At 52.0% G+C, this 21,512-nt stretch overlaps 3 protein-coding genes across 4 annotated transcripts in view; 1 reads left to right on the top strand and 2 right to left on the bottom strand.

The window, feature by feature from the left end:
- The window catches only part of LOC139604951 (zinc finger protein 436-like), a 325,479-nt gene that overhangs the window by 135,191 nt on the left and 168,776 nt on the right, over positions 1-21,512 (top strand). The gene's annotated exons all lie outside the window — the stretch shown is intronic.
- LOC139604960 (zinc finger protein 436-like) overlaps positions 1-21,512 on the bottom strand; it is a 126,936-nt gene that overhangs the window by 34,007 nt on the left and 71,417 nt on the right. Inside the window, exon 1 of one of the 2 annotated variants that reach the window (XM_071456304.1) lies at positions 7,356-7,467. The exons of the other annotated variant lie outside the window; for it this stretch is intronic. The gene's annotated coding sequence lies outside the window, so the exon portion shown is untranslated. Of the gene's footprint in view, positions 1-7,355; positions 7,468-21,512 lie in introns of those variants that run through there. 2 annotated transcript variants of the gene reach the window in all.
- Positions 5,618-21,512, bottom strand: part of LOC139604920 (zinc finger protein 436-like) — a 179,117-nt gene continuing 163,222 nt past the window's right edge. The window contains exon 4 of the mRNA XM_071456247.1: positions 5,618-5,916. Within this exon, the coding sequence (XP_071312348.1) occupies positions 5,754-5,916 (163 nt within the window). The 3' untranslated portion in view covers positions 5,618-5,753. The remainder of the gene's footprint in view (positions 5,917-21,512) is intronic.

Genomic DNA, 21,512 nt, shown 5'->3' with positions numbered 1-21,512 from the left:
TGTTATAGCATTAGAACTGAATTACAGCAGAGCTGTTCTCTATCCCATAGAGAATGGGCCCGTCAAATTGGTGAGAAATGGCAAACTGTTAATTTGGAATCTTGTATTGTCCGAGAACAACAAGGGCTCATCTGTGAAATCAATGCAATCACAGCTCATTACATTCATTTAGACACAGAGCAAAATATCTGTCATTTTGAAATTTGTCCTAACGAGACTTCTGAAACAGTCCTTACATACATAGGCAATAGATGTGCATGCTTAGAACTGCTTGTGATTTTGTATTTTTAGAAAACGTGGTAGTAGATACTAAAAATCTTTCAAATTTCTGTGCTTGTAACTTTACCAAGATTGCAGGATGGGATTTCTCTTATGAAGCTCCAGTTACCTCTCACTACCCATTGCAATCCAACTACACACTGATTCACAAACTGATGTCTACTCCTATTGGGATGGATCTCACTTTGGTAAGACAACTGCTGCTCCATCGAGACTTAGTTGAAATCCTTGAGAAGATTGAGAAAAACGCACAGAAAGCCCTGGTGACTGTTCATCACAATGTGAGACAGATACCCCGTTTCATGGAATGGGTGGAGAAAGATGCCGAGCACAGGGGGTGGGATACTCTTTTAGGTGGTCTCCTACTGCCACGGGTGTCCTGAGCAGTCTGTGTCATCCCATTGTTATCCTTTTGATACCAATTCTGCTTGGTTTTATTTTATCAGCAGTCCCATTTGTTATGAATTGGAGCATGAAACAGCTGACAAGATTGACGTCTATAGTTAATGCACACAACTTGGCTGATGTCCTGTGCACTGTGGACATCCCCAAGGCTTTGACACAAGGCAATTATGAATGAAGCATATGTGTTTTGGAATAATCCTTAATTTCCATTTATGATTTTGTGGGAATTACTTTCGATTTTTAGTGAATTGTTTTAGAAAATCATTTTTTAAAGTTAATGCTTGTATTATGATTTGTTTATTGCTTTTGCTTTTGATAATTTGTGACTTGTTTTAAAAATTTGAAAATTGTTATAAAAGTAATATTGTTTTAATTAATCAACCATTTGTGAAAATTGTTATGATAATCAATATTAATTATGCTTGTTTATTGTTCCCCTTTTTCCCCTCCTTTTCCTATCCTTTCTTTTCCTTCCCTCTCTCTCTTTTTCCTCTCTTTCTGTTGTCCCTATTTTTCTGGGTTATACTACCAACGTACGGCGAGTTCTGCAGACCCATCAGTGACACTCCAGAGTTCTGCTGATGAAGATCCCTCAAGACAATCGTGAGTCCCGGGGCCGTGTGAGAGTCTGTCCGAATTTTCCCTCATCTGCCTCACGATCATCACTGGGGGACCACTGAAGAGAAGACCCCCCCTGTCTTAAATCTTTGGCTCCAAAGGAGAAAGTCATGTACCAGAGACCTGAGAGCGTTGCCGAGCCATTGTTTGCACAGGTGCTGTTTGCTGTATGCTACACTGAGCCCAATGAGAAGAAGAAGGGGGCACCGTGCCCTTTGTGCAACAACAGCCTTGGGAGCTGTCCCACCTCTCGGCGTGGCTGGACTTCTCCTGAGTTCTGGGTGGTCCCCCCACAGAAGACCCTCACCTGTTTTACAACCACCGTGACAGACAGACTGAGATGTAAGGAGCCTCTCCATCAAGGAGTGAGACATGAAAGCCCCATGTGAAAAGGCCCCTCTGCTCCTTCCAAGGACTGGCACTGAAACCCCCAGCCCAGGGCAGGTGTGTGGGGGAGGCAAGCTGACCAAAGCGAGATGTTTGCCTGCAGGTTGTGACCGCTGGACCAAGAACACAATGGCTCTCGTTTACTGCTGAGAACATGGACTACCTGTTACATCTATTCCTTATTGTATCTGTTTCCCCCCTCCCCGGCAATTTCCAGTGGAGTTATCATAATAAAAACCTCTGAGTTAGCGAGAGACTTCGAGATCTCCCCGACGTAACAGGCGGATCCTCAACTGGACTGGACCAAAGGACTTCCTCTCTACATTTGGTAGCTCTATCCCCCTCTTTCTCTCTCTCTCTCTCTCTCTTTTGTCTCTCTCTTCCTCTATCTTTTTCTCTCCCTTAATCCCTCTCTCGCATTTTGCTGGGGACATTCAATAAAGGTGCATTTGTTTCGATTATCATTGCAAACCCCCTTGTACCGTGTCGGTTCTTTTTGCACCCTGAGATCAAATCCACGAACCATCACGAAACCCGTCCATGAGGACGGATCGTGACACCCCCCGAGGACCCCTCCCCAAATTCCCCCCCAAAGCCCCCACAGCACCCCCAGACCCCGCTAAAACCCCCTCAAGTTCCCCCCAGACCCTTCCCAAATCCCCCCTAAACGTCCTCAAGACCCCTCCCCAAATTCCCCTCACGATCCCTCCAGGACCCCTCACCTGTTCCTGCGCTTCCTCAGCAGCTCCCGGAGCACCCCCCGTCCTCTCCCAGCGCCTCCCCCGCTCTCTCCAGCGCCTCCCGCAGGACCCGCCCGAGCCCGGGGCGGCTCCCGGGGGTCCCTGAGGGGGTCCCGGGGGGCGGTGGGGGGGAGGGGGCGCCCGCTCCATGCCCGGCCCCGGGATCAGGGGTCACCGCTTCGGGTTCCGCTCTGATTGGCTGGAGCGGCGCGGGGAGGGCGGGAGTTGCTGAGGGGAGGCGCGCAGTGATTGGTTGGATCGAGAAAAGAGAGGCGGGCATTGCTGCGGGGAGACCTGTGGTGATTCGTTGGTTCGGCGTGTGAGAGGCGGGCGTGTATGAGGGGAGGTCCGTGGTGATTGGTTGGTTTGGGGCGGGGTGCGCCGTGATTCGCTAATTTGGAAGATGAAGCGCGGTGATCTGATGGTTTGGAGCGGGGCGCGCCGCTATTGGCTGGGAAAACTCCGGGATTTTTAAGGAAACATTCCCGGTGTTTTGGGGAAAAAATCTCGAATTTTTAAGGAAAAATTCCCGTTTTTTTCAGGAGACGCATTCCCGGATTTTTTGACACCACATGACCCCAAATAACCCAAATAACCCCAAAACACTCGAAATAAACCCCAAAATAACCCCAAAAAACCCAAACAAACCCCAAAAAACCCCAAAAAACCCAAATAATATCTAGAAGTCCTCCAAATAACCCCAAACAAATGCAAATAACCCCAAAATAACAACAAAAACCCCCAAATCAAACTAAAAAACCCAAAATTATTTCAAGTATACCTAAAAAAACCCCATATACACCAACATAAACCCCAAGAACCCCAAATAATTCTAAATAAGCCCAAATAAACAGAAAAAAAACAAGTAAAACCCAAGATAAACCCCGAATAGTCTATAAAGAACCCCAAACAAACCCTAAATAAACCCAAAGAAACCCCAGTTCCTTCCATCCCCACCCCAAAACAGATCCCGACCAATCAGAACGCGCGGCACTGATGACGATCCACTTGCTGGCCAGAAACTCAGAGCACTGGCTCTGCTCAGCGATTTTCAGCCAATCAGCGCCCGGCTCGACTCTGACTCATCAGTTGCCAGGCACAGACCAAGGCCTCTCACTGCGTTAAACACTCAGAGACCGCGCGGGGTAATTTCCAGCCAATCAGAGCGTGTCTCGCTGATGACTCATCAATTGCCAGCAGCGCAATTTGGGGAAGGGGGGGGAAGGTGACCCTGGGGATGGGCTGGGGACCCCAAAATAATGCAAAACAGGGTCGGGACCCCAAAACGGAGCAGGAGGGGCCTGGAGCCCCCAAAACCAAACAAAGGGGAGGGGACTGGGGGAACAATCGGAAAGGGGAGGGAGAGTGGGGAAAAAAAGGGGTGGGACCCCAAAACTAAGCCGGGAGGGGGATGGGATCCCCAAATTGAGCTGGGAGGGGGGTGGGACTTCCAAACAGGATGAAGCCAATTTTGTTCCTGGAATATGTAAATGAGTTTATGGATATGCTAAAAGTCCAGGAATATGCAACAGGCTGATGTCATGGGACACAAGGACCATCGAGCAAAAGTTGTTATGGCCACCAAGACCCCCCAGTTATTTTCGGGGACACCTCTCAATTAATCTGGTTTTAATTGCATCAGCCTGTTGCATATTCATTGACCCTCATGCATATCCAGAACCTCATTTACATATTTCAGGAACTATTTTACATGGCCCATCCTTGGGAGTGTCTACCCATTTCAGGAGCCTCCATTGAAATGGAAAATGTAAACTCCCTCCCTTTGATTAATATAATAATAATAATAATAATAATAATAATAATAATAATAATAATAATAATAATAAAATTTTGAAATAAGGGGCTCTCAGAAAAAGATATGGGAGTAGAAATAACAGTTCTTTATTAAGAAAAATTAAAAATACAAATGTAGTAGTACAAACAAAACCAGTGACAGAGTCAGAATCCTCCGGGAATCCAGTGAAAAATGCTGATCCTCTTGGAATCCCATGGGAAAAGGCTGATCCTTTGGGAATTCATTTCTTACCCCCAAAGACAGGGCAAAGGCAGGGCCATGGAGTTTTTATAGGGTATCCCAAGGGTGGAGTTGGGGTTTGGGTCAGGGGAGGAGATCTCAGCAACACAAGAAGGGTGAGATCAAATTCCTGCCTCTTAGCAACAGCAGCACTCCACACAGAACCTGTCCCCAAATCCTAAATTCCCTCTAAAACAACTGAGAAATTATGGAACTTCAGATATATTCAATCAATTTCCTTCATCTAACCTAGTTTGGGGTGTTTTTAAAGGATGAAGGTGAAGCAGAGGAAAATTAAGGCCAGACCAAAAGGAGAAGCAACCAGGTGTGTTCCCGACATGGATCACAGGGAATGTGAGTGACCAGGGCTGTGCCCAAAGTGCCTCCTCCAGTGGGGGATGGAGCTGGAGCAGCGCACGAAGCTCTGCCCGCACTCGGGGCACTCGCAGGGCTTCCCTTACCAGTGCCTCCGTTGGTGTTGGGTCAAGTGAGAGCTCCTGGAGAAGCTCTTCCCACACTGGGGACACTCGTAGGGCCTCTCCCCTGTGTGGATGCGCCGGTGCCTGGCGAGGGTGGAGTTGTGCTTGAATCCCTTCCCGCAGTCGGGGCATTGGAAGGGCCTCTCCTCTGTGTGAATCCGATAGTGCTGCAGGAGATGGGAGCTGGTCTGAAACCTCTTCCTGCATTTATCACACTCGTAGGGCCGTTCCCCAGTATGGATGCACCGGTGCCTGGCAAGGGTGGAGTTGTGCTTGAATCCCTTCCCACAGTCAGGGCATTCGAAGGGCCTCTCCTCTGTGTGACTCTGATAGTGCCGGAGGAGATGGGAGCTGGTCTTAAACCTCTTCCCACACTTGGAACACTCATAGGGCCTCTCCCCAGTGTGGGTCATCTGATGCCTGATCAGGTGGGAGCTCTGGCTGAAGCACATCCCACACTCGGAACACTTGTACGGCCTTTCTCCAGTGTGGATCCTGTGGTGGCTGATCAGGTCGGAGCTGCACATAAAGCTCTTCCCACACTCCCCACACCCGTAGGGCCTCTCCCCAGTGTGGGTCCTCTGGTGCTTGATCAGGCCGGAGCTCTGCCTGAAGCTCTTCCCACACTCCCCACACTCGTAGGGCCGTTCCCCAGTGTGGATTCTCCAGTGCACAATCAGGTTGGAGCTGCACCTGAAGCTCTTCCCACACTCCACGCACGTGTGGGGCTTCTCCCCATCATGGAGCACCAGCTCCGAGCTCTGGCTCCATCTCCGGCCGCCTTCCCGGCCCAGGCTGGCTCTTTCCCCCTCACATCCCCGCCATCTGCGTTTGCAGCCCCTCCTCGTGCGGCAGCTCCGGGGCTTTTCCTCCCCGTTGGCTTCCTGCGCCGTGGAGCCGCTCAAAACGGCCTCTGCCACCAGGTTCTGCCGCGGGCATTTGTCCTCCCTGCTCTCCATGCTCAGCTCCTGCTCTGGGGGAGGAAGGACAAGGACAGCATGGGATTTGCCTCCGTGCCACAGGCAAGGGCAAGGAGATCCCCCCAGGGCTGTGCTGCAGCTGGGGGCCCTGCTGGGCTGGGAGATGGAGCAGCACAGAGGGGAAAGGGGCACTCAATGCCAGCTCTGGGCTGTGCACAAATCACAAACAGGATGGGGCTGCTAGGAACGTGTCCTGAGCTGTTTTATTTCCCAGCATCAGCCTCATTACTTGGTTATGACAATGGGAAGATGCCAGTAGCTCACATCACAGGTAGCAGACAAAGAACTTCATGTTAAAACTTACTTTAAAAAGTTTTTGACCAATCACGCAAAGCAAAGCATACTGACAGTAGTTCTATCCAAGCACTATAAGCACATTGACAGTTAAAACAATGCTCCCTTATTTCAAATACCTGCTTGTAAGCCTTAAAACACAATGCACAGACCTCCATTATTAAGCTTGGAACTTCCTAATATCCTGCTAGATATACTTTTCTGCAGGTTAGGGAGTTATTCTAGATATGTGTTAATGCACAGACCATTGTTCTATTTCTCCCTACTTTCTAATTCTTATATAATTTTTCTACTAACCAATCTTATGGCTGCAGCAAAGCTCTAATCAGTTCTACTGTCTCTGAGGCTTGTCTTTTGCAGCTTTCCCAAAACCCTCTGATTTTAAGCATTCCAGAGACACTGACTTCCTGCTCACCTGCCTCAGTGTCCCAGGGCATCTTCCTCTTCCTCGCAGCCTCCCAGGAGCTGGCAATGGGAAATCCTAATGTGGGGAAAACAAGGGATGAGCACATTGAGTTTGAAGGTCCCTCTGCCCGACTCCATCTCTACAAGTCACCGGCCATCTGGGCTCCCGAAAATCCTCCCAAACACCAAGACTCAGCCCTGAAAAAGCCTCCCAGGAGTTCCCTGTCCCTGGTCCCTCCACTCTCGAGTTCGGGGGTTCCCCCCTGTCCCAGCTGCTGGGGTCACGCTTGGATTGGGGGTCCCCCTTCTCCTCGGTGCCTGCCCTGCCCAGGCTGCTGGCAGTCCCAGCAATGCCAAAAGCTCCCCCCGCTTCGCTCTCCCCATTTTGGGATGCCGGGGCTGTTTGGGCTCCCGGGCTCCCTTCTCCCCTCATTCTCTGCTCTGGGCTGCAGCGGCTCCAAGGAGTCCCCGCTGCCCCTCTCCAGGCTCTTGAGGCTCCCGCCAATGGCGGCGCTCCCCCCTCTCTGGGCTCCCCACTTTGGCCTCCTGGGGCACACAGGGCTCTGCTCCTCCAGGCTGCCTCTGCCGGCAGCCGCCACCGCCACCCCCCGATGTCCCCCCAAGGGGCCTTTTCCACTCAGCCTTGGACTTCTTCATTCTCCAAACATCCACCCAAAAACCCAACCCAGGGACCCCCCGGGATATCCGGGCCCAGCTCCCCCTCCCCGCTCACCGGAGCCATGGGGGGGGCGATGATCCCACAGGTGGGGGCTGCGAATTCAGGCAGGGATCGACGGCCTGGCTCCCTCAGCTCAGCCTCCATCCGCCTATGTCCCTCCTCTTCCTCTTCCTTCAGCTCCTCCTCCTCCTCCTCCTCCCCCTCCTTCTCCTCTTCCATCCCTGCCCTTCCCTGCCTCCTCCTCCTCCCCCAGCAGCAGCCACACCCTCGGTGCCCCGTTCCCGCAGCCCTCGCAGCCCGCGGCAGGAGCGGTGATGGAGCCGGGACAGGTCGGGATGGGCAGCGCGGGGCTCTCGGCTGCTCCCAGCCGCTGCGGGCGGGGGGAACCCGGCCCGGGCCAAAGGAGAGGCAAACTGGCCAAACTGGGGGCACATCACAAAGCTAAGGATGCAGCAGAAAATGGAGCTGACAGAGTTATGTTAATATTAACTCCAAACCAGGAAAAACTGCAAATTCCAAAGGTTATGGAATACGAGAAAAAAGAATTAAGACTGGAAGTGAACAAGATAAGTCAGGGAAATGGAAACTTCTTGATGGAAGACAATTACTTAATAAAATGGGCTTACTAGGAAAATATTAGAAGACATGCATCAGAAAACCCACTGGGGTAATCAAGTGTTGTGGTGTGTTTTATGCTTGTTCAGTTTTCCCTCCGTTGTTCTCTCAGAAAGTCCTGCCCTGTTACCAGTTTGTGTCAATCCCCAAACCCCTCCCCAGTTGTCTTGGTTACCAAATGTATCTTTCTTGTTCCCCACCCCTGGCAGCCTGCCTGTCACTCGACATCCCTGCCTCTTTTTCTAGAGAGTTCGGGCCAGGGTGTCGAGTGATTGGGTTAGGGGCCAGGGTCCCTCCCGCAACTGTGTTTGATGGGTTCTCCGATCATGCCAATCCTTAATGTATCCCTCTCTGATTTGCTATCTTTCACCCCTCCCACCCTCTGTAAAACCGAGGCTTTTTCCCTGCCTCGGGGCTCTCAGCTTCTTCCACCGAACCTGCACGTTTCCCTACCAATAAAACCGCCCCCCGAAGAAACTGAGGGTCGCCTCTTCATTTCATCCTGCGACTTCGGAGCTCTTTACTGCGGCCACACGTCCGCAAGGCTTGACATCGCCTTAGGCACAAAGCCCTGACTCCGGGTTGGGGAAGTGCCTGACTGGCTGGAGGTTGGCTGGACACTTATCTAGCCTGGGCGTTTCACTTTTCACCGGCCACCGCTCCAGTTTTGGCGCCCAGCGTGAGGCCCCCCCTTTTTCAGACTCGTGGACCCCACAGACGGGATTTCGAGAATCCCAGCGGTCGCGGAACTACCCTGTGGTCGAGCAGACCTTGTTCGCGAGGTGGTGCTCCCCAGGGACCTTGGACGGCAGCTCCTTGCACCCTGGAGTCGTCCTGTCGCAGGAAACCCCTCGTTCCAGCTTTTCGTTTGTCGCCTCCGGACTTCGTGAGTATTCTGCTACTCTCCCTGTCGCCTTCCCCTCTATTGGTGTTTCGTCACCACCCTTCTTTTTCTCTAGACAGGGGCCGGGGGTGGGCACCCTTATTTTTTTTTCTTTCGCGTTTACTGGAACGGGGGGGGCTTTACCGCAGCTGCCACTTATAACATCGAGCGATGGGTGCAAAGTTTTCGCTCTCGGCAGCTCAGAAGGGGCTGTTTTACCAAGTTGTGGGTATCCTAGTTGGGGGGGGTTGTTCCGTTGATAAAAAGGAAGTTAAAAAATTAATCCGATGGTTTTTTTCTGAGTTTCCCGAAGTCTCCCCCGATCAAATTAAAGATCCTGCCTTTTGGCAGAGGGCAAATGCCAAGTTATCAAACTTGATTAGATCACGAGACACCTCGCTTTCTCCGTTAGCTTTTTGGATTTCACAAATTCGATCTATCCTGAAAGCAGGAGGAAACTCAGAAAAACCTTCGGTCAGTTTTAGTTCGTGCCCCAGTTCTTCTACTTCTCCCTCTACCCCTAACCCTTCTTCCCGTCCCCATAAACGTAAAACCGGGATTCTGAAGGGTGCAGCGCGCTCCAGCCCCGTGCAGGGTGACCATTCGTCCCCTGGCCCCCTTCAAAATCCTCGGCCCCCCCGCCCTAAGAGTCCTGGCCAGTCTCTTAGGGGCTCCTCGTCTTCCCCTACCTCCCCTGTTCCCGTCCCCAGGTCCTCAGTTTCTAAAACCCCAAAATCCAAAACCCTAAGTTCTAAGTCCCCAGTTTGCTCCCAGTCGCCTCCAATTCCCCAAAATGGCTCCTATGGGGCCCAAGATGGAGGAGACCACATGGCTGAAATGGCGGGAAAGCCCTCTTCTTCTCCCCAGAATCCCTTCTTCCCAAGTCCCAACCCCTTCCTGCCATTCGGCCACTCCCAATGTTCTACCCCCTCGTCCTTCCCCCCTCCTGGTCCCTCCTCCTTTCCAGAAACCTCTTCAGTAGTCCCTCCCCTTTCTCCTCCCACATCCCCGCCCATAGCTCCTCCCTCGGTCCCTCCCATACCACCTCCCATCTCTCCACCCCCTGCCAGTCAAAAGGTTCCACCCCTTGTCTCCGCCTCCTGGGAGGGTCCCTCGATATCGGATCGCCCTGCTCAAGTTCCCAGCCACGCCCCTACCTCCTCCTCTCCCGGTTCCCACGCTCTCCCTGCCGGCTCCCGCGCTTTGGGTTCCGGGAGGGGGGGGGGGGGCAGTTAGAAACCGGGAACCGGGGTCTGCTGCGATACCATCTGCAGCCCCGGTTGTTTACCATCCAGAGGGAGATGGTGGGGTGCGTCGCCAGTGGGTCCCCTTACACCATTCACAAATCAAGGAGCTGTGCAAGGCACAGAAAGATTACGGCCGGGACAGCGAATACTTTCGGGGAGTGTTGCAGGCAACACTTACCGAAGCCGATGTCACCCCCTCTGACATCCGGCGCCTCTTCACGTGCCTGCTCAATCCCACCGAGCGGGCTATGTGGGAGGCAGCCTGGAAGAGGGGAGTGACGGAGGCCCTCCCAAGCCTGTGGGAACAGCCCCACACAGGGCTGGACCTAACAGGCAATGTCCTGGCCATTGATCAGCTCCTTGGGACCAGCAACTGGGCAGATGGGCACTTGCAGGCGAGTGCCATCCCCCAGGAAGCGCTCCGAGAGTCAGCGCGGGCAGCCGAGAAGGCGTTCCTGGCGCTGCTGGGGGCGGCTCCTCTCCTTTCTTTTTCCAGAATCTTTCAGGGCGCCGAGGAATCTTTCCTCGATTTTGTCGAACGTCTTCGAAAAGCTGTCGAGCAGCAAGTGGCGGACAAGGTTGCCCGGGAACATATCCTGAAAGAAGTAGCGTCCACAAATGCAAACTCTGCGTGTAGGGACGCCATCCTCAGCCTCCTGGTGCACCCGCCCCCCTCGCTGCACGATATGCTCGAGGTCTGCACCTGGAAGGTCCTAATCATGCCATCTAGGGAGGGAGAGAAGAGAAAACAGCTGCCACCCCGAGGTCAGCGCCGCAGAAGAAGCGCCTGAAAACACCTTCTCTGAAGCCACCTGCCGCTCGCCTGCTCCCGGTCTTTCTGCCGCCAAATCACCCTGCCATCTGTGCGGAAAGCTCGAGCATTGGATGCCCGACTGCCCGCTGCGGCGGGAATTTTATGAATTCAAAAAGGGGCAGGGACTCCTGGGGAAAACCCAGACAAAAAACTAACATCTGAGCGCAGTTCCCCCCTGCGCCATGATAAAAATAGGGCGGGACAACCAACACCACGCAGGGAGGGGAGATCTCAGGGACCGCCGCCTGCCAAACAAGACACATTCTCACCGGACTTGTCATATGTTGCATGTCTCCAACCTAGACCCGTGCTAACTACCTTTTCTGCTTTCAGACCCTTCCGGCTGCAGCTGACGGAGCTGCTACATCTTAAGAACTCCGATTTTCAACTCGTGTCAGTCAGCCCGGAATGCCCAGGAAACTGGGGGCGGATAAGGTGTAAGTACGTCGTTGTCGGAGACACTAAGCACACACCTTTAGAGGTGAACATAATCCCAGGTCTTCTGCCATCTGACCCAGGACTGTTCGCTGTGGGGCTGCACTGTGTCCAACCCCCCCCACTTTCCTGCCCAAGGGACAGGTGATTGCGCAGGCGATCCCTGTTCCCGAAATGACTTGGGCCCTGGGGTTTCCTCCGGCTGAACTCCAAAATCCAACAGTAGCTTGGGCCCAGGTCCTGGGGCGGGAAAGGCCTCATATCACCTGTCATATCTCGAAAGGGGGAGAGGGCAAGCCTCTTAAAGGCTTGTTGGACACAGGAGCAGATGTAACGATCATTCCTTCCCGGGAATGGCCGTCACATTGGGAATTGCAAAACGCGCCTGGCCACGTCCGAGGTGTCGGGGGTTTACAATTGGCATGCCAATCTAAGAGCGTTGTACAAATTACGGGGCCGGATGGGCAATTGGCTTCAGTGCGCCCATTCGTATTAGATTACACGGAACCCCTGTGGGGGAGAGACCTCTTGGCCCAGTGGGGAGCCCGAATTGACCTCCCAGCAGCTCCCCAGGTTTTTCGGGCAGCGGTCACTGATGAGCGCCCTACCTGGAAACTGAATTGGAAATCAGATAAACCAGTGCAGGTAGCGCAGTGGCCGCTCAACAAGCAAAAATTAGCGGCGCTCAATGAGCTCGTTAAGGAGCAGCTACTCAAGGGCAACCTGGTGGAGACCATGTCAGAGTGGAACTCCCCAGTGTTCGTTATCAAAAAGCCCAACAAAGATAAGTGGCGGCTCCTTCACGACCTCCGCCAAATTAACAACATCATTGAAGATATGGGGCCTCTCCAACCAGGGATGCCGTCCCCAACGATGCTCCCCCAAAATTGGAACTTGGTCGTAATTGACATAAAAGATTGCTTTTTCCAAATTCCCTTACACCCGGACGATGCTCCGCGTTTCGCCTTCACAGTTCCTGCCATCAACCGTGAAGCCCCAAGCAAGCGCTATCATTGGCGAGTTCTTCCACAAGGCCTAAAGGCCAGCCCGATGATCTGTCAATGGTACGTCGCCTCCTTGCTGTCCCCAGTACGTGCAGCCACCAAAGACACCATCATTTACCATTATATGGATGACATCCTAGTGTGCGCTCCGACCAACGACCTACTTACCCACGCGCTTGACCTGACAATCGATGCATTAGTTGTTGCAGGGTTTGAGCTCCAGCAAGATAAGATTCAACAGATGCCACCCTGGAAGTACCTGGGCCTGGAAATAACGAAGCGGACCATTGTTCCGCAAAAATTGGCTATTAAAACTAACATCAAAAACCTGGCGGATGTCCACCAGCTGTGTGGGTCCTTGAATTGGGTAAGGCCTTGGCTAGGCATTCCAACGGAAGACCTAGTCCCCCTTTTCAATTTATTGAAAGGGGGAGAAGAGCTTAGTTCTCCAAGGTCCCTTACCCCAGAGGCCCAGACAGCGCTGGAGAAGATCCAAAACTCCATCTCGGCCAGGCAGGCCCACAGATATCACCCGGGCCTGCCATTTAAATTCATTGTTTTAGGTAAGCTGCCACACCTCCATGGGGTGATTTTCCAGTGGGATGATTCCATCAAGGGCAAGGACCAGGGCTCGGGGGATCCCCTCTTAATCATAGAGTGGGTGTTCCTCAGCCATCACAGGTCCAAAAGGATGACGCAGCCAGCCGAGCTGGTGGCAGAATTGATCAGAAAGGCTAGATCACGGATCAGAGAGTTGGCAGGTTGTGACTTTGACTGCATCCACATTCCTTTAAAATTCGATTCAGGCCATCTAAAAAGAAAGATGATTGATAACCTTCTGGAAACAAATGAGACGCTTCAACTGGCTTTGGACAGCTACACCGGCCAAATTGCAGTAGATCGGCCGGCCCACAAATTATTCAATCAGGAATTCACATTGTCTATAAAATCAGTTCAGAGTAGAACCCCTCTGAAGGCTTTGACAGTTTTTACAGACGCGTCTGGAGCATCCCACAAGTCAGTGATGACTTGGAAGGATCCTCAGACTCAGCGGTGGGAGGCAGATGTCACCGAAGTGGAAGGTTCACCTCAAGTTGCTGAGTTGGACGCAGTCGTCAGAGCCTTTGAGAGGTTCTCTGAACCATTCAATTTGGTCACTGATTCAGCCTATGTCGCGGGTGTAGTTTCCAGAGCCGAAAATGCAATTTTACAGGAGGTATCAAACATCCCTTTGTTTAACTTGCTCTCTAAGCTTGTGAACTTAGTCTCCCACCGAGAGCAACCCTTTTATGTGATGCATGTCAGGTCACATACCGATTTGCCTGGGTTTATTGCGGAAGGCAATAGGCGTGCTGACGCCCTTGCCGCTCCTGTTCAAGCTACCCCACTCCCTGATCTGTTCAGTCAGGCCAAGATCAGCCACCAGCAATTTCATCAGAACGCCCCTGGCCTTGTTCGACAATTCCATCTTACACGCGAACAGGCCAAGGCGATCGTGGCTACATGTCCTCAATGCCAGTCCCACCAGCTCCCAACAATACCCTTGGGAGCTAACCCCAGAAGTCTATCTAGTTGCGAGGTGTGGCAGATGGATGTTACCCACATCCCTGCCTTTGGCCGTCTGCAATTCGTACATGTCTCAGTGGATACCTTCTCCGGCGCAGTCTATGCTTCTGCCCACACAGGAGAAAAGGCAGCAGATTGTGAAAAACACCTAGTTCAAGCGTTCGCTGTCCTGGGCATCCCCAAGGTCCTGAAAACAGACAATGGCCCGGCGTATAAATCCAGGGAGCTGCGAAGCTTCCTGCAGCAATGGGGAATAGAGCATAAGACCGGCATCCCCTATTCCCCGACAGGCCAAGCCGTGGTGGAGAGGACCCACCAGAGCCTAAAGAGAGTTTTAGAACAACAGCGAGTGGCTGTGAAGGTGGAGTCCCCCCATATCCGTCTCGCGAAGGCGCTTTTTACCATTAACTTCCTAAACTGTTCTTTCGAAAATCTCAATCCGCCTATCGTGCGACATTTCGGGAGACATGAGCAGCTGCAGGCCAGGGTCAGGCCTCCTGTCCTGATTAAGGATCCGGAGACCTGGAAAACGGAGGGGCCTTTCGATCTAGTGACTTGGGGAAGGGGATACGCTTGCGTGTCCACCCCCTCAGGTCCGAGATGGATCCCCGCTAAGTGGGTCAAGCCCTTCCGCCCTGGGAAGACTCTGAGAGCAGAAAACGTAGAACAGGTCACGGAGGCATGTTGGCGGCGGCGGCGGAAGCTCCCAGGGATGGAGCCACTCCCAGTTTAACCCTCTCTTTGCCCCGGGCAGGACCTTATACAGAGTCATTCCTTATGTCTGTCTCTTGTTTGTTTTTAGTTTTCCCCCAATGGAACGTGTCTACATCTTAGCCCGCTTGACAGCCGTCCTCATCTGGACCCTGATGCCATCAGTGGGCCCATGGATCGTCCCTCAGCCCAAGGCCAACGTTTGGCGCACCCTCGCGAGTGCCCTCGGCCAAGAACACATATGTTTAGATATGGGCTCAGCAGAGGACCCGATGTCATCATGCCTTGTGGGGATCCCTCTCTCCCTTAATGAATTTCCCTCCCCTTTCAATACTTCCCTTACCTCCCTCTTATCCAAGGCCCCTCCTCTAAAAATCAATGCACAAAATGCCTGGGGAGAAGGAGTCAAGGGGCTGGTCCCTTTGAGCTCTGAACCTCCAGAGCTTGATTTGCTCGGCTCAGCCAATGCTTCCCTCTGTATTTGGTTTCAGTTCGCCCCTAACCCTTGGGACAGCAGGTACTCGTGGATCAAACCATCAAGGCCTGAGTACAAAGCTGCCCAGTGGTGTCAAATGACCATCGAGATGCCACTTGCTTCCACCCTGGGTAGCCAACCGCTGTCCCTGCCCCGAGGTATCTTTTTCATTTGCGGAGACCGAGCTTGGGCTGGCATCCCCGCTCGTCTAGCCGGAGGTATCTGCACTTTTGGACGGCTGTTGCTGCTTACACCCAACATTACCCAAATTCGCGATTGGAAAATGAAAAGAGCACAACCGAATTCGGCCCGCTCCAAAAGAGATCTCAAAGATCTCGACCCGGATTGTGACTCCCAAATTGAACATTGGTCGAAACCAAAAACTGTAGCCCTCACCCTGTTTTTGCCCTGGGTGTCTGTGGCCAAGTCTCTAGGTGAATTGGCCCACTTGGAGTGTTGGGTAGCTAAGCAAGCCAATTTAACGTCAGCGACGCTATCAGACCTCCTCACAGACGAGGAAATTACAAGGAAGGCGACCCTCCAAAACCGCGCGGCAATTGACTTCTTGCTTTTACTGCATCACCACCGCTGCGAGGAGTTTGAGGGCCTCTGCTGCCTTAATTTGTCATCTCGGGCCGAGGACGCGAGGGTGGCCATAGATAAAATGCAAGGCCTTGTCCACCAAATAAAACAACAGACATCAGACTGGCTGGGGACCTCTTTCAAGGATGGGGCCTGTCAAGCTGGGCTGAGTCCATCCTGAAAACTATACTTTCCACCCTTTTAGTTTTACTTATTGTTTTGATTGCCTGCTCCGTAGTCTGGGGACTCGTAAAGAGACTTATATCCAGGTCCATCAATGTCCCAGACGTCAGCCGAGCAGAAGTCTCAGAAGAAGAAGGAGAAAGAGTTGACACCACTTCGTTGGAAAACTCCGATCCTGAAGACTCCAGCTCGGTTTCTAGCGACGCGGAGCGGGCTGAAACTTCATTTTGAACAGTGTTTGCCCTTACAGTTCTTTTATTTTTAAACGAAAAAGGGGGAATCAAGCTTTGTGTGATCATTTTTTAAGGAACTATGGGTGCACTGGGATTTTCGGAGGAGCAAAGCAAGTTACTGAAAGATGCTTAAATTGCAAAGGATAAATAAAAAGGTGATGAGAAAAACAACATCAGGAGGTCGTGAGTTAGCTTGTCGACCTTTTCAAAGTCTCCAAGCAGAAGTTTAGATTTATTTGGTTCTGGATTTATTTGTAAAAAAACCCGTTTAATCTAGAAGAAAGGGAACATGCCATATGTTAGACAAGAGATTTTAGGAGAATAAAAATCTTTAAAGTATCAGAAACACCCGAGACAAAACAGGAAAAGAAAAAGGGGAAATGAAAGGGAGGGGAACAAGAGGAAAAATCAGAAAGAGAGTGGGATCCTCTGCAGGCCTTGCCCCCTCCGTTCGCGGCCGAGGCGCCTGTCCCGGGTCCCGGCTCGCTGCCCGCCTCAGCTCCGCCTGCCCCGGTTTCCATCCCAGGTGCGGGCTCACTGCCCAGGGCAGCTCCACCTGCCCCGGCGCTGGCGGTGAATTTGTGTGCCCTGCTCCCACTGCCCGGCCCGCGGCCGCTCTGCCGGCCATGCTGGGGAAGATGGGGGTTGCTCTGTCCTGCCGCGTGGGCCGAGGTCACCGCGCCGACCGCACCGAGGCCGGGTCCCAGCCATCCCATCCCCGGCTGCCCTGCCCGTGCCAGCTGCGCTGGGCACCGCCGCTGCTGCTGCCGGGGTCTCCCACCTGCCTTTTCTCTGCCGGGAGCTGCCGGATCAGCCGCCATAAGCCATGTGGGGGCTGCCCACACTCCGGCTCGGCCTCCACGGGAAGATCCCCCTCTGGCGATTCCGGCAGCAGACCCTGCCCACACTCCCACCGAGCCTCGCCGGGATATCCTCTCCTGACCCCGGCCTGCTCTGAGTTACGTCCCCTTGGGAACCACAGCTCCGGCTGTTCAGGAAAACTCTCTCTCTCTCTACAGGAAGCACCTTATCGAAACACGACGAGCTCAGATAAAAGACAGTCCTCTCCAAATTCTTTCCCAAAACACGGGAGAAAGGCTAGAGAAGGTAAAATGTGAAAGAGTTAGATGAAGGGATTGCTCTATTTCCGTTAAGAGAGGTTCCCATGGCAGGGATGCGCGGCCCTGCCCCGCGGGAGCCACCGGCGCCCCTGCCGGCCGTGCCCGGAACTGCACCCAAGGGGAAAGCGCCGCAGCCGAAAGGCCGGGACTGGCTCCGGGCTCTGTTTGTTGGCACTGCCGGAGCTGTTGTTCTTTGTTTGCTTTATTTACACACTAGTAAAGAACTGGTATTCCTATTCCCGTATCTTTGCCTGAGAGCCCCTTGATTTCACGATTCTAAAAATTAAGAGGGAGGGGCTTTGCATTCTCCATTCCAAGAGAGGCTTTTTCTGCCTTCCCAAGCAGACACCTGTCTTGTAAAGCAAGACAAGCACCCACAGGCACTGAGGGGGGCTGCAGGAGGGGCAGAAGAAGGCCCTGCAGCACTTGGGCACAAAGGCACAGCAGGTGAATGCAAGAAGGGAGCAGCAAAAGGCCAAGCTGAAGGCAAAGGCCAGGGCAGAGCTCCTACAGCCCCTGAGGGATCAACCCCAGGGCCCAAGGGGGCCCCAGCACCCAGGGCACGGGCTCGGCCACAAGCACCCGGCAGAGGCATTGCCCTCCTCGGCAGGGGACAGCCCACCCAAACAGCCCCTGGCAAGGAATCAGGGCTCCAGCTGCAGGGCACAAGGACACTGCAAGCACAGACAGCAGCACCCTCAGGACCAGCAAGTCCACCCCTTGATGGACATGGATTGGCAGCGCTGTCACAGCTCCCATCACACCAGGGACCCTCCACACTGGAGCCCTTGAGAACATTCAGGTCGGTCTGCATTGAGAGGAGGCCTCTCCTGATGGACACAGGAGCCTCTCAATGCACTCTGAATCTTAGACCTAAGGGGGAAAAACGCAAAAGATTTGTTTGATTAGTGAGGGGATAAGTGGGAAAGATGCATGGTTTTATTCAACCACTATTAGTAGATCTGGGAGATGGATTGGAAATGCATGAATTTTTATTTGCTCCGAATTGTTATCATGATTTACTGGGAAGGGATTTGATTGCTAAACATGGAATGCAAATTAATATTATAAAAGGTGATACAGAGGCCAGTTCTGTTCTACCTCTGTGTCAAATGTCTGGCCAGACCTATGCTGAAGTGAACCCAGAAGTGTGGGCAGCCACAGGAAAATAGGGAAAATTAGATATGGAGCCTCTACAAATTACTTCAAAGCAACCAGGACAAGCAATACCCTGTTCCAGGGGAGGGAAGGAAGGGCTCACAGCCTGGTATTGAGTCCCTGTAGAAGGCAGGGCTTTTGGAGCCAGGGGTGTCTCCCTGTAACACTCCTATCCTGCCAGTCAACAAACTGGATGCATGGACAGGAGGAGGAAACACAGAATTTTCAAGTGTTAAAATGAAGATGAAGTGAGGCGGCTGCCCTGGCCCTTCCAGACAGGGTAAAAGAATCTGAATTATAGGTGGATGTTAAACAGGGTCTTGCCAAAGGAATTTTTGTGCTAAAATGTTTAACCCAGTGGCCAGAGAGCAGCCTCATTGTCTGCAGAATTCTGCAGCCACAGCTTCCGTGGGAGCTCAGGCTGAAAACTGATGACAACAGGAGGATCTCCTAGAGTTCAAGTCTGGCAGCAAGTTAAAGCTTTGACAACCAAAAGAGCCTCTAAATGGATGAGCAGGGCTCGGTTATTACAGTATGAAACTTATTCAATGGCACAGGAGGATTCAGAACTGAGGACAGGGCAAGGGTTTAACCCAGCCTCCTGTTTGAACAGCCTGGAGAGGGGCTGGCAAGGAACCCAGGACTGCACTCAAGGGACAGAGCTCCAGACCCAGGCTGGGAGAGATTGATGGGACATTCCCTGGCCTGAGGGACAAAATGTGTTTGTGGATGGCTCTGCAAGGGCAGCAGAAGGGAAAAGAGCTACAAGACAGGCTGTTATTAAGGAAGGGGAATCAGACAAAGCGCAGGTCACCGCCCCATGCTCAGCTCAACCCAAGGAGCTCTGGGTGCTTCTAAGAGCCTGGCACTGAAATGCCCTGGGCAGGAAGGCTTCAATATCTTCTGCTGACACCATGGCACCTAACAGGGGGGCAAAAGCAATTCTGACTGCTTCAGCAAGCACTGGATCAGAGATCAAGGTAGATTCTCCCACAGGAAGCTGGGCTGGCACAGAGCCTGCCCTGGCACTTTGCTGTTGCCAACACCCAGCCAGGACATCGGCTCCTGCCTAAGGAGTGCAAAGCAGCACCACTGGTGGCCAAGGGGCCCATGCCAAGTGTCCCTGAGGCCAGAAACAGCCGCCAGCACAGCTGAACACGGGGGGACCCCTCAGCCTGGCCTCAGGGGCTCTGAAGCCCCGGAGATTTGCACTTCCCGCCTGCAGCAGGACCATGGCAGCCCCCACTGAGCCTGCCCTGAAGGCAACGCAGCAGCAGCCAGGGCTCCACAGCGGGCCAAGCCCCTGGGCCTGCCCACAGATCCTCTGCTCAAACCCTCGGAAATCCTGGCCACCCTCCCCTGGCACCTCCAGCCACTGCGGCCAAGCCTCGCTGCCACTGCTGCAGCTTCAGCGCTGGCTGGGCCTGCACTGCCACAGCTGCTGGGGAGCACCACGGCACAATTCCACTCTGGGGCTCACTCACACCCACACTCTGGGCTGACTGCGACTGCATTGCTGCAAAATGTACCCATTTTGGTTTTTTTAAATCTTCTTTCTCTGCTCCGGCTTGGTTTGTCTTTGCCTTGGGGAAAGGAATTTTAAAGGTTTTATTTAAGGGGTGTTACACCAGATGAGTTCAACATCTCCACAGACTGGGAATAGCCCAAAAGACACCCACAGAGATAACGACCAGCAACAAAACATCAACGCCCAGCAGCAAACAGCAACCAACAGCTACCCCAGACACTGCCCCCGGCACAGCTGGAGACACCTGGTCTGGAAAAGGCTGAGAAGGAAATCCACGAGTGTGGACCGAATTCACAGCAGAGGGGAAGAAATCCGGGTCCAACAGGAAACCAAATACTAAAAACCTACACAACATGGAAGCAATGAACATTAAAGCTGGGGATTTAGATTGGTTCAGACTACATAAAGTTTAGGAAAAATCCAGTAAAACTCACATGCCATGGAATGATTTTCTCTGCACAGCCAGGGTTATTTGTGAAAGAAATTATTTCTGTTGCACATCCTGGCCAGAACCAAGCAATGCCTTGACCCTCTAACACTAAAGAGATTCTTGGAGAGTTTTTGCTTTCCCTGCATCTTCAGTGACAAAATTAAAACCTGAGAAAAATTTTTCATAAAACTCACACTTTATATTTTCAGGTGGGTTTGGGACAGAATTGTGAGAATCAGTTTTTGGTCTGGGTTCTTCCATGTTCGCCTTTATGCTGCATGTGAAAAATGCATCTATTTTATGATTGGCTTTTCGCAAATATTAAAATGAATATTATATGTGTTGTTTTAGAAAGTAATGCTGTATTAGTTTTCTTAAGTACTGTGTTAAATATAGTTTTAGATTATAAAAATTGTTTAAATAGAAACGATGCTACGCAGGATACTTTTTTAAAAAGAAAGGACTCACAGCGAGATAGCAGCCACAGGACACCTACATCTTTCAGAGAAGAATTTATGGCCCTCTTATCAGAAGAAACCAACTTCTTCCCACCTCGAAGGCGCTGTTAGGATTTGGAGGAAGAAACTGAGGATGACCAGACAGAATCCTGTATTTGAATGGAATTTATGCATCAGGTATGAAGTGTATGAATATGCAACAGGCTATGGTTTTTAAGGGTTAATCCTTTGTTAACGGGTGTCCTTTTGAGGCTCGTACTGGGCGGTACCGGGGACATCCGTAACACTTTGTATTTATTGTCTCATATTGTCCTAATTCAGTTTGTCCAAATTATTATTACTCTAATTGTATTACTATTTTTATAACCATTTTATTCCTATTAAATTTTAAAAAAATTTAAAAACAAGTGATTGGCGTTTTTAACACTGCATTTTGCAAAATTGAAGAGCATTACCATAATACTTTTAACTCGTAAATAGTTGATACTTTTTGCAAAAAAAACAGATTCTGTGGGGGGCCACACGTGACTCACGAGGTGGCTGCCCTGGAAGAGAAGCTTCATTGCAGGCAGCCTGCAGAGGAGCTTTAGAAATGCAAATGAACACTGCTGGGCAAAACCTGGACAATGGACCTGGGTCTCTTGCCTGGGGCAGGAATTGGGCTGATTCCCTCTGCCCTCACCCCAAGCTCTGCCTGCTTGCCCTGATGGAATTTGCACAGCTCAAGGCAGAGCCCAGGGTGAGGATATCTGACCCTGCAACAGAAAC

This window comes from Agelaius tricolor, unplaced genomic scaffold (genome assembly GCF_023055355.1).
Source record: "Agelaius tricolor isolate 1412-34295 unplaced genomic scaffold, bAgeTri1.0.p SCAF_57, whole genome shotgun sequence".
Lineage (NCBI taxonomy): Eukaryota > Metazoa > Chordata > Aves > Passeriformes > Icteridae > Agelaius > Agelaius tricolor.
This window is presented reverse-complemented; position numbering and strand designations above follow the sequence as displayed.